Genomic DNA, 19,912 nt, shown 5'->3' on the forward strand with positions numbered 1-19,912 from the left:
GACGCGCATTTACGAAGCGCAAAAAGCTGAATCTCGAAATCTTTACGACTCTTTACAGAGGGACTATGTCGCTCCATGTTCCCCTACGGACGTAACCGTTAGTACAGTTAGCACAACTTGAATGAACGCGATTTAAACGTTAATGTTTTGACTTCCGCGGTAAATGATGATTTTACCCGAATGGCAATTTGATTCATCGTTTGTAGTGTGGTGTGAGACGTACGCGCAAACCCAGAAAGAGAGTTTAGCGACTGACTGAGAGTTACTCTGCCAGCGAGAGTCACTGCTTTTAGCCTTGAGATAATATAATATGTCACAGGGTTTTATCGTAAACCTACTCTTCCAGCACTTAGAAGCACTAACAAAGAGGACAATTTCAGAAACAGGCAATTATACAACAAGCCCCTGTGTAGATAACGAGACAATTTCCTCCTTTGATTCAAAATTGAATGCATCCTCCCACACTTCTGTCTCTTCCCTCTACTATCAAATATCCCCCCTCCCCAAAAATTTTTAATTGCAAGAAGATTTTATGCTATTGTAGCTTCCCCTGAAACAAATATGTGATCATATTTATCCCTTTAGAACTTACTTCCCCCAGTTGGGTGTAATTTCAAGCTGTTGATCTAAACGGAACTTAAATCACTCAACCAAGAACACTTACCACAGACCCATTTGAAGGCAAGCTCATATTTAAAAAAGAAACTGCGAGCTCTGAATGATTAACTGCTCACTTTTTTACAGAAATATTTCCACAACCTATCATCCACAGAACTTCAATAAACATAATGGGGAAAAAATGAAAAAAGCTGAAACGTTCTTTGTAATAACCAACGGTCGGCATGAGTGAGCTATTGTGTGCTGTCGAAAGTTTTTATCAGTTTTGTCTGTGAATGGGTCTATTTGTCTATGGTTTTGATACAGTAAAAATGCCTACACTAAAAAATTCTGTGTGTGGTGTAGGTAGGGGGGGGGGGGGGGGTCAGCCCTGTGGTTTGGGACACAAGGGCTGTGAGTCATAGCACCCCCCCCTCCCCCTCAACCTTGCACCCCCAGCCGCTATTCAAAATGATCAGTCGTGTCGCTTGGGGTCAGTTATGAATATCCAGGGTCAGTCCTGCCCTGGCGTAGATATGAAAGCCTTTTGTAGTCCAGTATGTCACTCAAGGACAAGCAACAGCATCCCGGCCCCATTTAATCCAATAAAAGCTGAATGTGTTTCACTGCCACCGGGCTGCCGTGTCACTGGCCGTGTGTGTGCGTCGCTAGGCGGGGGTAAGGCTCGTGTTTACGTTCTGTCGCTCGCTCGTTCGTGAAGCTTTATTAGCGCAAATACCCAAACAAACACACGGACACGCACTCGCTCTGATCGAACTGCGTTCGGTGCTCGTCTGTCGAAACCGTACGGCGAATAACAAGCTCTGACATGTTTTTAGAGGGTATGGATCTCTAGCGCTCGCTAACAGCAAATCACAGCGTGCGCAAGTACTCCATTACGGCCGAGAGAGGTACAAGCACTTCATGTCAACCGGCCTCCCCCGCAAACGTGCCTCCCCCCACCCCCGCCACCACGCAGCGACGAGACGGGATGGTCACTTACGGGTAGGACCGTAACGGCAGGGAAAATGCGGGAATGGAAGAGGGGGAAATGAATATGTACGAGATGGGCTAGCCAAAGGAAGAGAAAAATCAAATTAACAATATAAAATTAAGCAACGCAATCACAAGCACTTTTCGGCTTTGGGGAACAAGAAAGGAGCAGGTTGACAAACCAACTAAAAATATTGCGGGGCGAAACGGGGAAGCATTCATATTCAATTCAAATGGAGAAAAAAAGCAACCATATATACATATAAATAAATAAAAAGGCGAACTCGGAAGGCGACTGATTCAAACGGAAAGCTCTTCCGGCTGCGTCCCTTGGGCGGGAATGCATGGCTGCCAGATCGCGTTGAGTTCACTCTCGCTCTCCACCACCGCTGACATCCATTACTACTGGAACTGCGCTGCCAGTTTGTTAAAGTAAATCATTCACCCAGCAGCTGTCCGAGGGACTAATCCCTGCGGTTTACCGTAAGCTTCTGCCCGGGGGGTGAGTATGGGGCTGTACACAAACACACAGCCCAATACGCAGTGGCACGATGCACACTTGTGATTTTCCACCGTGTTTGGCTGCTATACAGTACATGCACAGGATGTGAAATTAACAAAAGGATTTATTTTAATCTATTTCATTTTTGGAATGGTCAGAATTGGAAAAAGGATTGAATGTGTGAATGCAAAAATATTAGTTCTTGGTCCCTTCCCTGATTGTGTGGATTTTAGTTGAATCGTTCGTTTAAGCTTTTACTTGTATTAAACACAAAGTGAGATTCAGGAAAGAAAAGACCCGTACACTTATTTGATGCACCAAAAACAAACAAGAGTATTACTTATTAAGCCATAATAACGGTTAACCACGTAGACGTTTTACTGGTTGTACACAGAGTGAATTGGAGAGGGGTGTCTTACCGCGGACCTGCAGGGTCCCCGAGGCCTCGGCCTTGCCCACGCTGTTCTCCGACACGCAGGTGTAGGTGCCCTCGTCCTCCGCCCGCACCTGGACCAGCCTCAGCGTGCTGTCGCTGCGGATCTCAGACCTGAGGAGACAACGCACCCACTGAGGCCTCTGCGCTGGAGTTTTAGTCCGGGCTTGTGTTTTAGTCTGGGTTCAGGTTCTGGTCTGGGCTTGAGTTTGGGTTCGTGTTTTAGTCCGGGTTCAGTTTCTGGTCTGGGATTGAGTTTGGTTTTAGTCTGGGATTAGGTTCTGGTCTGGGCTGGTGTTTGGGTTTGTGTTTTAGTCCAGGTTCAGGTTCTGGTCTGGGCTTGAGTTTGGGTTTGTATCTTGTTCCATGTCTGGGTTTTTGTCTGGAATTGGGTTTGGGTTTGTATTTTGGTCTGGGCCTATGTTCTGGACTGAGTTTGGGTCTGGGTTTGTGTTTTGGTCTGGGCCTATGTTCTGGACTGAGTTTGAGTTTGGGTCTGGGTTTGGGTTTTGGTCTGGGCCAATGTTCTGGACTGAGTTTGAGTTTGGGTCTGGGTTTTGGTTTTGGTCTGGGCCTATGTTCTGGACTGAGTTTGAGTTTGGGTCTGGGTTTGGGTTTTGGTCTGGGCTTATGTTCTGGACTGAGTTTGTGTTTGGGTCTGGGTTTGGGTTTTGGTGAGTGTCTAGGTCTCAGTTCTTGTACATGATTGAGGATGGGTTTGGTACTTGAGCTTGATGTGGGTCTGTGATTTATTTCAGTTTGGGTTTCTTACAAATCACACACATTGTACTCCCCTTCAACACCCATGCTCTGGTTCTGTTCACAGGAACCAGTTCTGCTTTCTCTTTCTTCACTGAAGAAAGCACATAAAGATGCCGGAGCCCATTAGAGCAGACAAGGCTTGCATTTGGCACGAGAGATTGAAAGCAAGTTTAATTTCAAGCCAGGGGATAAAGCTACACCATATGGGTTTAGACTTAATTCTGAATTCAATCAACATTTGCCCTTTGACTTACAAATGAATACAAGTGTTTCATCCATTCTGACGATTGCCAAAGTCATCAAGCTGATTCATTTCATTACCAGCCCAAGTAAAGAATAAACGCTGACTGAATCAGCACCTTTGAGTCATTTATCGACTCGTTATCGACTCGTTAACTAACAAATTATTCTCGCTGATAGCTGGGGTCTACATTCAGAGACAGGGAGTAAAGAGCAAGCAGATTAAAACCTAGCCTGATAATAAATTCACCCAAAAACATTTCCACGAAGCCATTCTGAAATTCGGCTGTACTGTATTATCTGTGCATGAATCTCATTTGCACACACCGTGGCATAAAATATACAACTTTTACCATTACTGTGGCAGCACGCTTACAAATTAATTCTCCCTGGCCGTGCCACTGTAAGTACATTGTAGAAATTGAATACATATTACACTGACTCATCATAAAAATGAAAAGAATATAAAAAAATACACTTAAATTCAAACAAGCCTTTTAGTTGTAGCGGTTCTGTGAGTACATACAATACAAATACTTTCACTGAGATACCTTTCTTTTCTGGATGAAAGAAAACAATACAATCAGTCATAACTATATTGCTGCTCAAATTGCGAGTGAGTCAGTTATTCAGTCATGATAGCCAGCCATTCACATCCGTCAGTCAGTCAGTCAATCAGTCATTTGGTCAGTCAGTGTATTCAGTCAGTCAGTCAGTCATGATAGCCGGTCATTCACATTACTTAGTCAGTCAGTAGTGGTACCCAGTCATTCACATCAGTCAGTCAGTAAGTCAGTCAGTCATTCACATCAGTCAGGGAGTCAGTCAGTCAGTCAGTGAGCTGGGCAGTGAGTCAGTCAGTCAGTTAGTCAGTCAGTCGGTCAGTGAGTGAGTGAGTCAGTGAGTCAGTCAGTCAATGAGTCAGTGAGTCGGTCAGTGAGTGAGTGAGTCAGTCAGTCAGTCAGTGAGTCGTTCAGTCAGTGAGTTGGTCAGTCAGTGAGTCAGTCAGTCAGTCAGTGAGTCGGTCAGTGAGTCAGTCAGTCAGTGAGTTGGTCAGTCAGTGAGTCGGTCAGTGAGTCAGTGAGTCGGTCAGTGAGTCAGTCAGTGAGTCGGTCAGTCAGTGAGTCGGTCAGTGAGTCAGTGAGTCAGTCAGTGAGTCGGTCAGTCTCACCTCCCCCGCGGCAGCTCTCCCTCTTCTCGCCGCCAGCGCACAGTGGGGGCGGGGTCTCCGTGTGCCTCACACAGGAAGTCCACCGTGTCCTCAACCAGCACCACCTGGTTTAGCGGCCTCCGCGTGAACATCGGTCGCTCTGGCGGGAGGAAGAGGAAACGTGGTCACACGCCGCGGTCAAACAGGAGGACCGGGGTACGACCGGGGTACGACCCACAAGTACATGACACATCACACGAGCTCACCAAACACGACCAGTTCTGCAGGGTCACTGTCCCTCTCCCCCACCATGTTGGTGCCCACGCACACATACATCCCCGCATCGCTCTTCCTGGTGTTCGAGATCATCAGCTTTCCACCCCGCGTCTGAAAATTGACACCAAACAAGAAGAAGGCATTAAGGACCCAACTCTGGAGGCCATTTTGTTTGAGCCCCTTCTCAACAACAGCACCTCAGAGCCTAACGAGAACTCAATCTCGAAGCTTTAACGAGGCGCATTTAAAACAGCCGGGCTCATTACCCGTCTCAAAACAGCGCTGGCCGAGGGGAATGCGCCATCGTTTGTTGCCGCGCGCTCTCTCCTCGGATAAATGTCCGAATCGTGATTAACAACGCTCATAACCTTTTATGTGTTGTACAAGAAAATAAGAAATAAAAAAGGGGCCGCGCTGTGGGCTGGTGCGGAGCGACAGTACGGAGGGCCGAAGGGAGAACTCCGAGAGTTTACACAGATCGGTGAGTCACGCTGCCCACGGTCCACTCACGGTGATGCGCTCGTCCTTGTCGTTGACGCGGGCGTTGTTCCTCTTCCAGGAGATGGTGGGCTCGGGGTGACCGCGCGGCGGGATGCACTCCATGACGGCCGGCTCGCCCGCCGCCACCACCACGTCGCTGGGCGCCTGCCGGAAGTCGTCCCGGAGAACTGGGAGAGGGGCGAGAGAAGGAGCGGCCACCGCTAACGTTAGAGTGCTCCTGGGCCTCCGCTTCATCCACTTAGACAGACTCACGAGCGACTAATACACACATTCAGCTTCAGTTACTTTGACAAACACACAAGCAACTAATACACACATTCAGCTTCAGTTACTTAGATAAACACACAGCCAGCTAAGAGACACATTCAGCTTCAGTTACTTAGACAAACACACAAGCAACTAATACACACATTCAGCTTCAGTTACTTAGACAAACACACAACTAATACAAACATTCAGCTTCAGTTACTTAGACAAACACACAACTAATACACACATTCAGCTTCAGTTACTTAGACAAACACACAACTAATACAAACATTCAGCTTCATTTACTTAGACAAACACACAGCCAGCTAAGAGACACATTTGCTATGTTTACTTAGACAAACACACAGCCAGCTAAGAGACACATTCAGCTTCATTTACTTAGACAGACGCCCAGCCAACTAATGGACACATTTGCTATGTTTACTTAGACAAACACACAGCCAGCTAAGAGACACATTCGCTATGTTTACTTAGACATACACACAGCCAGCTAAGAGTCACATTCAGCTTAATTTACTTAGACACACAACCAATCAAAATGCATTCAGCTTAATTTACTAAGACACCCAACCAACCAACAGACCAATTCAGTTTCAGCCACTTAAACAGACATCCATCCAACTAATAGACACATTCAGCTTTATTTATTTAAACAAACAATAAGTCAATACACATCACCTTCACGCAACCTAAACAGACACCCCAGCACTGTGACACAGTGCGTCCACTGGAGCAGACCGTTGAGCACACCTCCTGCTTCAAATGTAGGATAATGTGTGCTTACTCTGCACTTTGTTTACATGAGTGGTTTCCAAAAAAAATGCCCCAAGGAAGAAAAATAAAACCTTTCAAAAGTCTGCCAGTGTTCAATTTTTAATTTCACCTCGAAGCCCCCACCTTCCCAACTCATCCCAAAGGTCTCAATTAACTCATTTCCTCCGTGTGTGCGCCTGTCTGTGTGGTTTCACCTGTGAGGCTGCATGCATTTTTAACACCTTCCAGTCCGACACGAGAGCCATGAATAATTAAAACGAACACACGACCGTCGGAAGTGCGCGCGTCTCTTCACACAAAACCTTGGTGACGCAGATAGCTGAAACGAACACAAATATACTCTCTCATCTCAAATACCCCCGCGCCCACCCCCTCTACACCCCAGTTCTCCAGACGCCTTCAGAGCCGGTGCTCTAGACGCAGAGCTCACACGCCTACGCTGCTTTATTGCTATTTATCAGATTCAAATCGGAAGCGGTGCGCTATAACGGTTAAGGAACTGGGCTTACAGCTGAGGGTTAGGGGTTTAACTCCCAGATGGGACACAGCCATTTCAACAACAGAAGGAGACTAAATTACCCATCCTGGCTGAGGACCATCTGTACAAAATAAAATGAGGAGAGAAAGAGAGGAAACAAGTGTATGACCTAGCATCTGAGTGCGTGGGTGTGTGTGTGTGTGCATGCGTGCTCTAATGAACACATGTGTGTGAGTATGTGCATGTTATGTGTGCGTGCACTTCAGTTTCTTTGTGTGTGTGTGTGTGTGTCTCTCAGTATGTGAGTGTGTGTGTCTGTGTGTCTCAGTATGTGTGCGTGTGTGTGTGTCTCAGTATGTGTAGGCATGTGTGTGTGTCTCGGTATGTGTGCGCGTGCATGTGTCTCAGTATGTGTGCGTGTGTGTGTCTCAGTATGTGTGTGTGTGTGTGTGTCTCAGTATTTATGTGTGTGTGTGTCTCAGTATGTGTGTGTATGAGTGTGTGTGTGCGTCTCAATACGTGTGTGTCTCAGTATGTGTGTGTGTCTCAGTATGTGTGCGTGTGTGTGTCTCAGTGTGTGTGTGTGTCTCAGTACGTATGTGTGTATGAGTGTGTGTGTGTGTCTCAGTGTGTGTGTGTGTCTCAGTATGTGTGTGTGTGTTTCAGTATGTGTGTGTGTATGTGTGTGTGTGTGTCTCAGTATGTGTGCGTGTGTGTGTGTGTCTCAGTATGTGTGTGTGTGTGTGTGTGTGTGTGTGTGTGTTTGTCTCAGTATGTGTGTGTTTGTCTCAGTATGTGTGCGTGTGTGTGTGTCTCAGTATGTGTGCAAGCTGGAAGGCTGTATGAACATTAGAAGCTAATGTCTGCCACAGTGTCCCCCCAGCAGGGGAGGAGGTTTGATTAATGTGTCAGGCTCTTCTAATAAAGAGGAAGGAAGCCAGCAAGTCCTTCTGCAGATACATTACAGACAGTAGAGTCCTTCTGCAGATACATTACAGACACTAGAGTCCTTCTGCAGACACAGCACAGACACTTGAGTCCTTCTGCAGATGCAGCACAGACAGCAGAGAGAGCCCTTCTGCAGATGCAGCACAGACACTAGAGTCCTTCTGCAGATGCAGCACAGACAGCAGAGAGAGCCCTTCTGCAGATGCAGCACAGACACTAGAGTCCTTCTGCAGATGCAGCACAGACACTAGAGTCCTTCTGCAGATGCAGCACAGACACTAGAGTCCTTCTGCAGATGCAGCACAGACAGCAGAGAGAGCCCTTCTGCAGATACATTACAGACACTAGAGTCCTTCTGCAGACACAGCACAGACACTAGAGTCCTTCTGCAGATGCAGCACAGACACTAGAGCCCTTCTGCAGATGCAGCACAGACACTAGAGTCCTTCTGCAGATGCAGCACAGACACTAGAGTCCTTCTGCAGATGCAGCACAGACACTAGAGTCCTTCTGCAGATGCAGCACAGACACTAGAGTCCTTCTGCAGATGCAGCACAGACATAGCGCTGCAGTGTCCTGGGGCCAGTGTTCTGTGCGCACGGATCACTTTCATTTTTAATGGACGCCTGTCAGCACTCTCTTTTCATGACATTTCTCAAAATGTCAGAGCAGTGTGATGTTGACTCACTCCTGCTGCTTTACTGTCTCTCATACACACGCGCACACACACACACACACACACACGCAGACACACACACACAGAGCCTAATGGACAAGGGTGTGCTTGAATTGCAGGAGCGGCCTGCCATGTCCTGAGTTATCCTGGGTTTTTACCCATTTACTGCATCTCAATGCTTCCTGACAAAGAAACAGACGCAGCCGATCTCAGCCCCGCTCCGCTTCAGAGCTGCGGAAAGAGACAGCTTCAAGACTAACAAAACTAAACTCCCGGGTACGGACCCGGGCGAGATTGAGAAGTCCGCCGCCCGGCCCGTACACGTCCCATTAAACCTCGTACTGCACGTTCCCGAAACTAACCCATCCTCCGTCCACTTCGTTTAGGCTCCGGTCCCAAGATGGGGGAGGGCGGTGCGGTGGAGCAGGGAGTGGGGGGTTGTGTGGGGGTCCAGTCCCTGGACTCCAATTACAGAAGCACACAATCTCCCCAGCCCACTCCTCTAACCGCACCACTTCACGTCCGAATTCCCAGCAACGCGGAGGGGCTAAACCTGCAGTTGGCCCAAAGGATTATGGGAGATGGATGGATAAATAAGGAGTGCAGTCGCAATAGTACACACATGAAGCTTGTTCTTTTGCCGTATTGTCTTTCCGGGTTTCCAATGGCAGCCATTTTGTCGAGCAGCTCATATAGTTTTCTATATGAGCAGTGGCTAGGTTCAGCTTATCACCTCAGCCCCACCCTTAGTGTCTGACATGTGGCTGTTTCGAGTGGCAGACCCTCAAGGTGAAGACTGATGGCACGTTCCAATTGCTTATTTTACACCTCTTTTATCTTTTAATGCTTTGCTCCTGACCCAGAAATCGATCGAGGTATGGCGTCTTTAAGGACATTCCAACCCCTTAAATGTTTTAGGAGCTAGAAGTAGGAGTAGAAGTTAGGAACTGCCAATCTCTCCTTTGAAAAGGAAAACAAGCTAGGGTGGAGCTAGGGGCAAGAAAAGGAGAAAAGAAAAAGAGGAGGTGGCTCATTCCAATCCCCTATTTTTCTCCTTTTTCTTGCTCTTCTTTCTATTCCGAGCTCCACCCATGGGGAGAGGCTAGATAAAAGAGGCAAGAAAATGAAGACGGGGAAATGGAGAAAACGTGAATTAGGCAAATGGAATGTCCCTGCTCCTTCAAAGGTCAGCTCAAAGCCATGTCAGTTACACACATGGCAGATGGGGAGAGATGGATCCACAGGTCGATTATTTATACGTCAGGCTTTCCAGAAAAACAGTTCCACGAAGGATGCGCTGTTTCTTTGCTCAAAGGAAAAATTGGGAGTTCCCAACTTCTGGAGGGAACGTTTAACAGGTTTGGAATGTTCTTAAAGATGGCGGACCGATTTGGATCGATTTTCCAGGTCAGGAGAAGGGAAATAATAAAAGAGGAGGACCATAAGCGACTGTAATGAGCCATGAACGTTCCCATCATCCCCCTGTGCCGCTGCGGGCCACGCCCCCGCCTCCTGCTCACCCCTCCCACCGCAAACGCAGAGTGATTAGGCCTTGGCAGTTACCCACAATGCCCTGGGGGTGATTGGCAGATTAAGTCCTCCCAACCCCCCCTAGCCACCGCCTGGGGTATACTGAGCCCTGGCCAACACAAAGCATATGCAATCCTCCTCACCAGGCCAACGGTCCACTTCAATTAGGAGACCCGCCTCGCTCTTATTGGCCAGCTCGGAGGGGCATTCGAAAGAAAATCCCACAATCCTCGGCTCGCTCCGTTCCCCAAAGGCAAGAAAAAAAAAATCAATTCCGCATCCCGTATCATCATTAAAGTTTCAGCGGGGTCATTTACAGAGTAAACAATCCTGAAAAACATCCATCTGTATGTAACCCTCTCCGCCGGCCTCAGCCAATCCAAATATCGCTCTTCTGTAGGGGCTGCTACACTCGCTGAATCCCAGAAAAGCTCTCCCTATACATCAATAACCCAGACGCAGAATTAATTTCATCTGTTATGAGTGGGGACTTGGGCCCTATTCTTCATAAACGAAAGCTCTTCCAAACCTAATAAAGCGTCGGGCCAATTTGTATTAAAGCAAGTAAATGAAGTTACACGCCTTCCGAAGTGCGTTCTTTTTTCCGCGCCGCCCCACTCCCCTCGATCATCCGCCCCCTCCCAGGCTAATGCATCATTTCTGCTTTTAATTCAAAATAAATATTCAGCACGAGCCAAGGCCGATGTTTAATTACAGACAGGGGGATGCCTCGCTATCGCCGAAGACATTTACAGACCGTCCTTCTCCCCCCCCCCACCTTCTCCGCGACGGCGGTAATTTCCAGCGCCTGTGCATAAATATTCAGATCTCTCCGACTATGACAAATGGCGATGGTGCTCTCGCTGAAAGGTTTATGTTTCGGATCTCTTGTTGGGATCCGCGGCAGTCATCTGTCAATCTGTCCCTTCCCATCTCCCCCGGCGCGCGAGGCAATCTGTCACGGGCTCGGCTCGGGCTCCGCCCGCCGACCGCCGTTCTGTGATCTCGTCCTTCGGCCGGTTTTTTTTCCCGCCTGTTTCCGTCTCACTTCACCCCGCTAAATAATGGATGATAATGCGAGAGCGGCCGGACTGTCGGCTTCGTTTCGCCGAGCCGTTCGTCAATACAACGCTGAATCGAAACGGCCTGACCACCGGCCGTTGTTTTTGTAATATGCTAAAAGACATCAGGAGATGCGTAGCTCCAGATACGGCGGGGGGAGATCTGTCAGAGCCGGACTGGGCTACGGAAAGCCCGCCCGCGTTGCCGCTCGCTCTCTGCTCCCTCCGCCCCTCCGCTGAGTGCAGCGGTTTCGCCTCCCCGCGGACGGGCGGACGGACAGACAGACGCCCACCTGTCCACAGGCAGATGGGAGGACAGGTTAACTAGCAGGCCAGCAGGTGCCCCGGAGACCGCCCAGCGCCGGGGCCCGTAGGCCGGGCGTTTAGCGGGGACAGATGGACCGCCCCGGGCCTCCCCGACGGCCGCATCGACACACTTCGCCCCCGTCCTGTTCGCTTCACTCCGCCTCCGTTTGAAAAACGGCCTTCCTGGAACAGAAACCGCAGCCAGCCAGTCCTGCTCTGCCCACGCACACAAACCGCCTGGAACAGGCAGGCAACCGGCAGCCGACCGCCGCGCTAAGAGCTGCTTACGCCACGAGCACCGCGGAAGAACGCCTGGTATCCACTGAAATATCGAGCGCCGCCCGCTATTGGATGTATCGACTGCGTCAACATTTGTCCTGTTGTACTGCATATCATAATACAACACTGAGAATGAACTGCACATAATAAATATATTTCAGTAATTCTAAGCTCTTCATACACTCTCAGAAGTAGTGACAGTGGAGGTACATTTTCGTTCTTCAAAGATTTCCCAAATCTACCCTGAAAGTACAGTAATGTTCTCTTTGGGTACAAATGAGTACATTTTCCAAGCAAAGGAGGTGCAAATGAATTATATACTGCTGGCTAGGGGTACAATTTTATGCACCTATAGGGCCCTACTCCAGCAAAAAACACTTTTTGTACCTTTATTTCTGAGAGAAAAATGAACAGCAAGCTCACCTAAGCTGCCAAGAATATGCAGCACCGACAAGCTACATCATTCTCTGTTGATTATTAAAGGCTGATAATTAGAGAATTATGAAATGCTAACTGGAGGGGAGGGTGTGATATTTCATGGTATTTGGATAATAGCTTCTCCAACACACCGTGGTTGATATAGTTGGGAATACGGTACTTTTGTTGGAGTTGGCGTTCATTTGTCATGGAACGTGACAATAAAGTAGTGAAGTTTTGCTTTGAGTTTGTTTTTGGTTTGTAGCTCCATGGTGTTGTGATTCAAGGTGTTGTTCTGCAAGGTGTTGTGGTTCAAGGTGTTGTGCTTTAAGGTGTTGTGGTTCAAGGTGTTGTGCTTTAAGGTATTGCGGTTCAAGGTGTTGCGGTTCAAGGTGTTGTGGTTCAAGGTGTTGTGCTTCCTAGCAATGACTGCTTCTCAGGTTCATCCAAGTCCCCGACCCAATGTTGGAACCAACGTATCTCTCACCTGACTCCCACCATAGCAGACACAAACAGAACAACAGGGCTTCGACTGGACATCCAGCGATTGTGGTCAAGCGAACCGGGGATCGCTACCATCGATCCTACTGAGTGAACGCCCTGCCACTCAGATTGGCGGTAATGATTTCAAAATCCGTATCGAAACGAATTCAATTCTTGGCTGTGCATCGCTTCATTGACAGCAATGCGAGGAGCCTATTCAGAGAGACTGGATTGAAGTAATAACGTGCTATATGTGCTGTATGTGCGAAATGGCACCGTGCCCCTTGGGCATACGGACCCAAGGTGTGAGGTTGTTTGCGATAGTATCTTCTCCACATTACGTGCACTGCACAAAAAAAGAGAATTCATCTTATTTTTTCTCTCAAGTAGAAAATAATTATTAGCTTGTTTAAAGTAACCCTTTGCTTGACAAGTGTTATTTTCTTACCCCATTAGCAAATCTTGAAATTAGTCAAACTGTTTGACCTCATTACCAGTCTTAATATTGCAAAAGAAGCAATATAAATAAGTCTAAATGACACTAAACTTGTTAGATTTACTTTTTTGTTGTTTTTGTGGTGTGACTACAGCAGATGAGCTGTTCTCAGATCAGTGGTGTCTGTCCCAGAGTAACAGAGCTCAAGGATAGTTGCTTATCCAAGTTCAGTCATATCCGTTCTGGTGCTGCTCAGCTCACAGACAGTAGCTGATCCCAGTTCAGTCATATCCATTCTTGTGCTGCTCAGCTCACAGACAGTAGCTGACCCCAGTTCAGTCATATCCATTCTGGTGCTGCTCAGCTCACAGACGGTAGCTGATCCCAGTTCAGTCATATCCGTTCTGGTGCTGCTCAGCTCAAGACAGTAGCTGATCCCAGTTCAGTCATATCTGTTCTGGTGCTACTCAACTCACAGACAGTAGCTGATCCCAGTTCAGTCATATCCATTCTTGTGCTGCTCAGCTCACAGACAATAGCTGATCCCAGTTCAGTCATATCCATTCTGGTGCTGCTCAGCTCAAGACAGTAGCTGATCCCAGTTCAGTCATATCCGTTCTGGTGCTGCTCAGCTCACACAGTAGCTGATCCCAGTTCAGTCATGTCCGTTCTGGTGCTGCTCAGCTCACAGACAGTAGCTGATCCCAGTTCAGTCATGTCCGTCCTGGTGCTGCTCAGCTCACAGACAGTAGCTGATCCCAGTTCAGTCATGTGCGTTCTGGTGTTGCTGAGCTGATGGACAGTAGCTGACCCCAGATCAGTCATGGAGTTACAGAGCACAGGGAAAGCCTGTCACGGTGCTACTTTGCACAGCTGTTGTGGAGGACGGCTGGGCCCCATATTAATATTGGGACCCCTCCCAACAAAGAGGGGGCGGGAAAGATGCTGAGAGCCACGAAGAGCCCGGACATCTGTCCCACTCTGACATCTCCCCTGTCATCATTGTTCCATGGACTCCGGACCCTCTGGGATCAGAGGCCCCCGTCTGAATAATGAGGGCTGGGCTGGGCAGGCCACCCTGCCCTGCCTTAGAGACTCCAGCCACCTCCCTCTCTCAATTACTGCTTTTATACCCCTCCCCATTGGCTGTGTGCGTGTGTGTGCGTGTGTGTGCGTGTGTGTGTATGAGCAAGCCTGTGTGTGTGTGAGTGTGTGTGTGTGTGTGTGTGTGTATGAGCAAGACTGTGTGAGTGTGTGTGTGTGTGTGTGTGTGTATGAGCAAGCCTGTGTGAGTGTGTGTGTGTGTGTGTGTGTGTGTGTATGAGCAAGCCTGTGTGAGTGTGTGTGTGTGTGTGTGTGTGTGTATGAGCAAGCCTGTGTGTGTGTGAGTGTGTGTGTGAGTGCTTTTCTGTAACTGCGTGTGTTTATGCGCATGTGTCCAGGGCCATGTGTGAGTGTGTGTGTGTGCGCGTGTCCGCACGACCACGTGTGTGTATGGCTGTGTCTCTGTGTGTGTGTATCTGCGCACGTGTGTGTGTGAGTGTGTGTGTGCATGGCCCTTCGTGTGTGGTTTGTGGCGTGCGTGTCCGTGTGCATGTGTGTCTACTGCTCAATTGCATGTACACCCACATCCGTCTTTGTTGGGTGCTCATTATACATCCTGGCTGTCTCATTTGGACATCACCTGGGCCCAGTCAGGCCAGCTGGGGGCCCCATGTCCCCAGACTAACTGTGGGGCCTCTGACAGCCTTCATGTCTGGAGGGTGGCAGGCATCTGGTGCAAACTGTGTGGTGATGGTGCCTGAAGAGATAATGTCCCATTAGGTGGGGCTGCCAGACCACATGTACCGACCCAGCACCGAGGAGGCTGCCCTCAGGCTAAGTGTTGCTTGCTTATCGGTTTCAAGCCTAAAAATCATAATCACACTTAGGAGCGTTGTTACTTAACCCTTTATGGTGTAAGATCAGAAATGTGATTTGAATGTTCTTAACTGAAAAAAAAATCACTACTGGCAACTGAAAGCAATGGAGTTCTAGAACATTGACTGGGAATTGAAAAAATACTATTTTTAATTTAGTTAGGGATTCACCTGGAATATTTTGTCCCTCAAGTTGAAAATATTAGCTTGTTTTAAGCTAATGTTTGCTTGACAAGTGAAATGTTCTTATTCCATTGGCAAATCTTGAAATGAGTCAAACTGTCTAACCTCATTGGGAATACCTTTGTCTTATTTAGCAAAAAAAAAAAGAAATATGATGATAAGTCTAAATATAAGACTAAAACGCTTTTTTAGTCTTTTGCAGTATGAAAACCTACTCTTCAAAGGTTCACTCATAAATGAGAGTGCACTATGCTTATTGTCATGATACAGGCAGCGGCATGGGACGCAGAAGAAACGTTAACGGAGGAGAATGAGCGATGGCCTCGTAGTCTCCGGCCCATCCACACAATCAGACCCACACAGTCCTGAACGTTCCTGCTTCCGAAAGCGGGCCGTTCCCCTCCCCGCTATCCTCCGCGGGGGCTCCGGAAGCTTCCGCGGCAGGCTGAGGGGGGATGAACCTGAGCGCGCCGCGCAGCCAGGGCCCGGCGGGGCCCCGTGACGACCGCGCCCGCGCCTCGTTAGCGACGGGCAGAGCGATGGGCCCCGCCTCGCCGGGGGAACATCATTCCAAGGCCTTTTACGGCTCGTAAACGTCCCATCTGTCCGTATCCTGCACCACCAGGAAGAGCGGAAAAAAAAGAAAAGCCTCTCGTGCGATGGCAGCGAGGCTGATTGAAAGTAATAAATTACTCCCTGGCTTAACGGCACGACCTCACGCGCGGTTTGGCCTCGTTAACCGTTCCTGACGAGCTATGGGTGGGTGTGCCTGGCCGGGGGGGGTGAGGGGGGTGGGGGTTCCGCTTGTGGGCTCCTTGGCAACCGGCCCGGCAACCAGAAGCTGAAGGGAGGCTGGTCAGAACCCCGTGTCGCCCCCGCCCTCCTCCTCGGTTTGGAACCCAGCCCTCCCAGCTAGGCCGCGGGGGCGCACCTGCCTCACGCACCCCCCCCCCACCCCCCAAAAGACGCTCGCACTTCAAATACAGCTGGGAGTCGGAGTTTTAATAAAACTGAAACATACTCAGGAGCCCGGCTGGTTCGTATTCCCCACACGTGCCATCTCCCTCCCACTGCAGCTCTTTGACATGCTAAACCAGCGCGCGAGCAGATACCACTCAACATCTCTCCCGCCCCCCACCCCACCGCCCCATTCCCCACACTGGCACGGGCCCCTCCTACGGCGGAGTGCCCCGCTGGTCCGTCAGAAATAATTACCCAGACATCCTCATTAGGGCTATGGCGGCCCCGGGGCCGGACCTCGGTGACTAATCCTCGCACCTTGCCTCGCGAGTCGTAGCTCACCTTCCTGGAAAACAGACAATTACACGCCCCCCACCCTCCTCCTAAGTCACATTCCAGTTTGGCTCCTCTCTGCGGGAAGACTTCCGGCGAGCGCTAACGAGCCGGTCGGCTCACGTCTGCGCTCCGATTCGCTCAGGAGCTTCTTCCCGCTTTCTCTAGTTCCTCGTTTTCCGTTTCTCTCCCTCCTCGCCCCTCTCTCTCTCTCTCTGCCACCCTGGGCCCTCTCCAACCGCTCCTTGTTCTTTGCCTGACCCCGAAATTGATCAAGGTCCGCCATCTTTCAGGAAAATGACAATTTGTTAAATGCTCGAAGCTGGAGCTAGGAGTCCTTCAGAAAGAAAACCTGAGTGCATTATTCGGGGAAGCATGACGTATAAATGATCGACCTGTGGATCCACCTCTCCCCATCAGCCACGCATCGTATGACGTGGCTTCTAACTGACGTAATGGCCGAGGTCGTTCCCTTGGCCTAATTCACGTTTTCCCCATATTCCCCACCTTTACTGGCTTCCTTTTCTCGCCTCCCCCCGTGAGTGGAGCTAGGACCAAGGACAGAAAGGAGGAGGTGTAAAATAAGCGATTTGGAAGAGGCCTCCTGCTTGTTCCCCCTCCCTTGCGACAGCATCATTGGAGGAGCCAAACAGGACACACCCCTGCCAGCTTTCCTCTTGCCAGTCCGGGCCCTGAAGATTAGAACACGTCCAACATACACTCGCAGTCAGCTGCCCCAGAATGCCTTTCTTCATCAAAGAATAATCCCACAATATGTCAAGGAGCAATTAAGCAAAAGTCCCTTCCATCTGTCCAACACCAGTACATTTGTTGTGCAGTCTGCGCCGATTCTTGGCGGATTTCGCCAATAAAAGACTAACTTTGAGTCTAACTTCAAGGACATGTCTGATCAAATTGAAGCGCTGCATGTGGCCAGGCATACAGATACAGTGTTGAGTTACACTTCTGAAAGTACTATGACAACATCAACGGCCATTAAAATGTAAATGATAACAGCGTGAGAGTAGGGAACTGCCTTTTGTGTTTCCTTGTTTAAACACTGCAAAAACAAAAGAACAAATATTTTTGCGTGATATTTACACCGAAATCATATTTAGATTTTGTCACACGCCGCGTGACTCCCCTGGGAGGGAGACGCGGCAGTTTCCCTCGAATGGAAAGAGAGAGATCGGCAACACAAACACAATAGAAATAATAAAAAGTCCTTCCTCTTCCTCCTCCTTCCTCCTCACAGGTTCCGGGCAAAAATAACAAATTAACACAATAAAGTTAAATAAAAAAAAAGAAAGAAAGTAAAACCTGGTCACTTTTCAGCAGCGTCTGCCTTCTATTTGCACAATGAAACTGAAGGCTAAATAACACCACACAAAACTGCCGCTTTAAGCACTCGGGCTGGTTAGTTAACACAACCCCAGTTATTTATAATAAAATAAAACAAAATAAGACAAAATAAGACAAAAACACAGCCAATGAGGTGAGACAGTTTGACCCATTTCAGGATTCTCCAATGGATTCAACAATTTCGCTTCACAAGAAAAAACTGCCTATTATTGACAAAAATACGTCTCATTACAAGACTAAAACACTTGTTAAGACAGACTGATTTTGCTGTAAACAAAAAGAGATTCTGTATACACTGTGGAAAATAACTTGACACAGATGACAGCCCAAAAGTACTTGCGGTTCAAAAAAACAGTTTGGTAAATGAATGGCTTATAGATTTTCCTCTTTTGGAGGGAACGGTGAGCAGCAGAGCTGGTGTGTTCTGGGTGTATTTGTGTCTGCATGGTGCACCTCTGCACCATTGTGTGGAGACATCAGCCCCCCCTGCGGCAGTCCAAAACAGATCGATGAGGAACCAAAGAGGGGGGTCGGGCAGGGGCGGGGGGCAACCTGTGGGCCCCCCCAATACTGACGGCAGGGCGGGGGAGGGGCAGTCAGTGCCCTCTCTATTCACCCTGTCTCAGAGTGAAACAACAATAAGCCCATTACCGGGCTGGTTTAATCTCGCCCCTATGGCCACGGACTGCAGCAGAAACGGGTTGTCTGTAGGACAGGGGGGGATTAATCTAATCTCGCTCTAGTTTACATGTAACACGGTTAAGGTGGGTTGTACCCGGTCACAAATTCGCATGACTGAACATAAAAGGGCAACTGCCAATAGCGTTGCCTGAAACTATGAGCAATTAGCCTGAAAATAATAATTAAAGCGGCGTTAATGTTCCAGTGGTTTTCCGCTGTGTTCAGAGGGAGGATTCATACAGGGTTACAGATGGAGGTGGGATTACTGGGCTGAGCATCGAACACTCTGCAGCACTGGGGGAAGGGGGGGGGGCGCGGGTGTGTACAGGCTGAGATTTGGCTCACTGTGCCTCTGCAGACTGCACCACACTGCCTCCATCGCTCTGATTTATTACCCGGTTTAACTTATTTATTCTAAGTCTGCTTGTTCTTAAACGTAATGGCAACGTTTTACCGTGTTTTTATAAACCGTTAATGCTGAACGTGCAGCAAGCCTATGAATATGTGTGTAGCCCTGTGAATGAATACTAACCCTGCTGAAAAAAACAGCTCAAGCTAGGTTTTGAAATCAGATCAGACCAGCTGCCAGCTCAACATGGTTTAGCTGGTTGAGCAGTTCAGACCAGCGCCCAGCTTGTCACGGTTTGACCATCTGAAGTTATGTTTTGAAACAGACAAGCTACCAAGTCAAGTCCAATCTACCAAGTCTGATTTGATTGACAAGTTCATTCCCAGCTAGACCAGCTCAATTTTCAAGCTGCTCAAGATGGCACAGCTGAATTTTACAGGAGGGAAGACCTATTAAAACTAGTACATACATATAGTGTATAGTATACATTTTATTTTAAATTCTTCTTTGGTCTGTGCAGTTGCCACAAGGCAAAAGGTGTCAAAAACTGACTGTACAAATGGATTCTCATAGTAGATACACCCACGTTCAAAACCACATCGGTCCTAATGCAATTTAGGACACATTTCCGTGCTGCTCCTGATGAAATTATGCAAATGTTTGGCTGTTAACACTGCTGCGTGATGTGAATGAATCTCTGTAAACTGGAAACGTACTGTGCACTTCACAACGGCAGGGCTGAGGTATAAAGGGCTGGAATAACAGGACTGCTGAGAGCAAGAGGCATGTGAGTACACCCACGGTACAGAAACCCTGAATGTACCCTGAATCATCTCCGCCCAGAAACGGACACGGTATCACGTGCAGACATCTTTTTATTTGTTTTCTATAAAATTGAGCAATCTTTTTATCCTGCGTTTGTCACGCTGCGTTTGACTTCTGCTGCTCACTCCTGAAGACAGGTTATGCAGCTACGAAAGAGCCACACACACACACACACACACACACACACA

General features: G+C 48.5%; 1 protein-coding gene across 1 annotated transcript in view; it reads right to left on the minus strand.

Moving 5' to 3' along the window:
- The window catches only part of zgc:77784 (uncharacterized protein LOC402947 homolog), a 97,406-nt gene that overhangs the window by 47,360 nt on the left and 30,134 nt on the right, over window positions 1-19,912 (minus strand). Inside the window, exons 3-6 of the mRNA XM_061217016.1 lie at window positions 5,464-5,621; window positions 4,944-5,064; window positions 4,699-4,837; window positions 2,512-2,639 (exon numbers count right to left, since the gene is read on the minus strand). Coding sequence (XP_061073000.1) covers window positions 2,512-2,639; window positions 4,699-4,837; window positions 4,944-5,064; window positions 5,464-5,621 — 546 coding nt within the window. The remainder of the gene's footprint in view (window positions 1-2,511; window positions 2,640-4,698; window positions 4,838-4,943; window positions 5,065-5,463; window positions 5,622-19,912) is intronic.

This window comes from Conger conger, chromosome 13, assembly GCF_963514075.1.
Source record: "Conger conger chromosome 13, fConCon1.1, whole genome shotgun sequence".
NCBI lineage: Eukaryota > Metazoa > Chordata > Actinopteri > Anguilliformes > Congridae > Conger > Conger conger.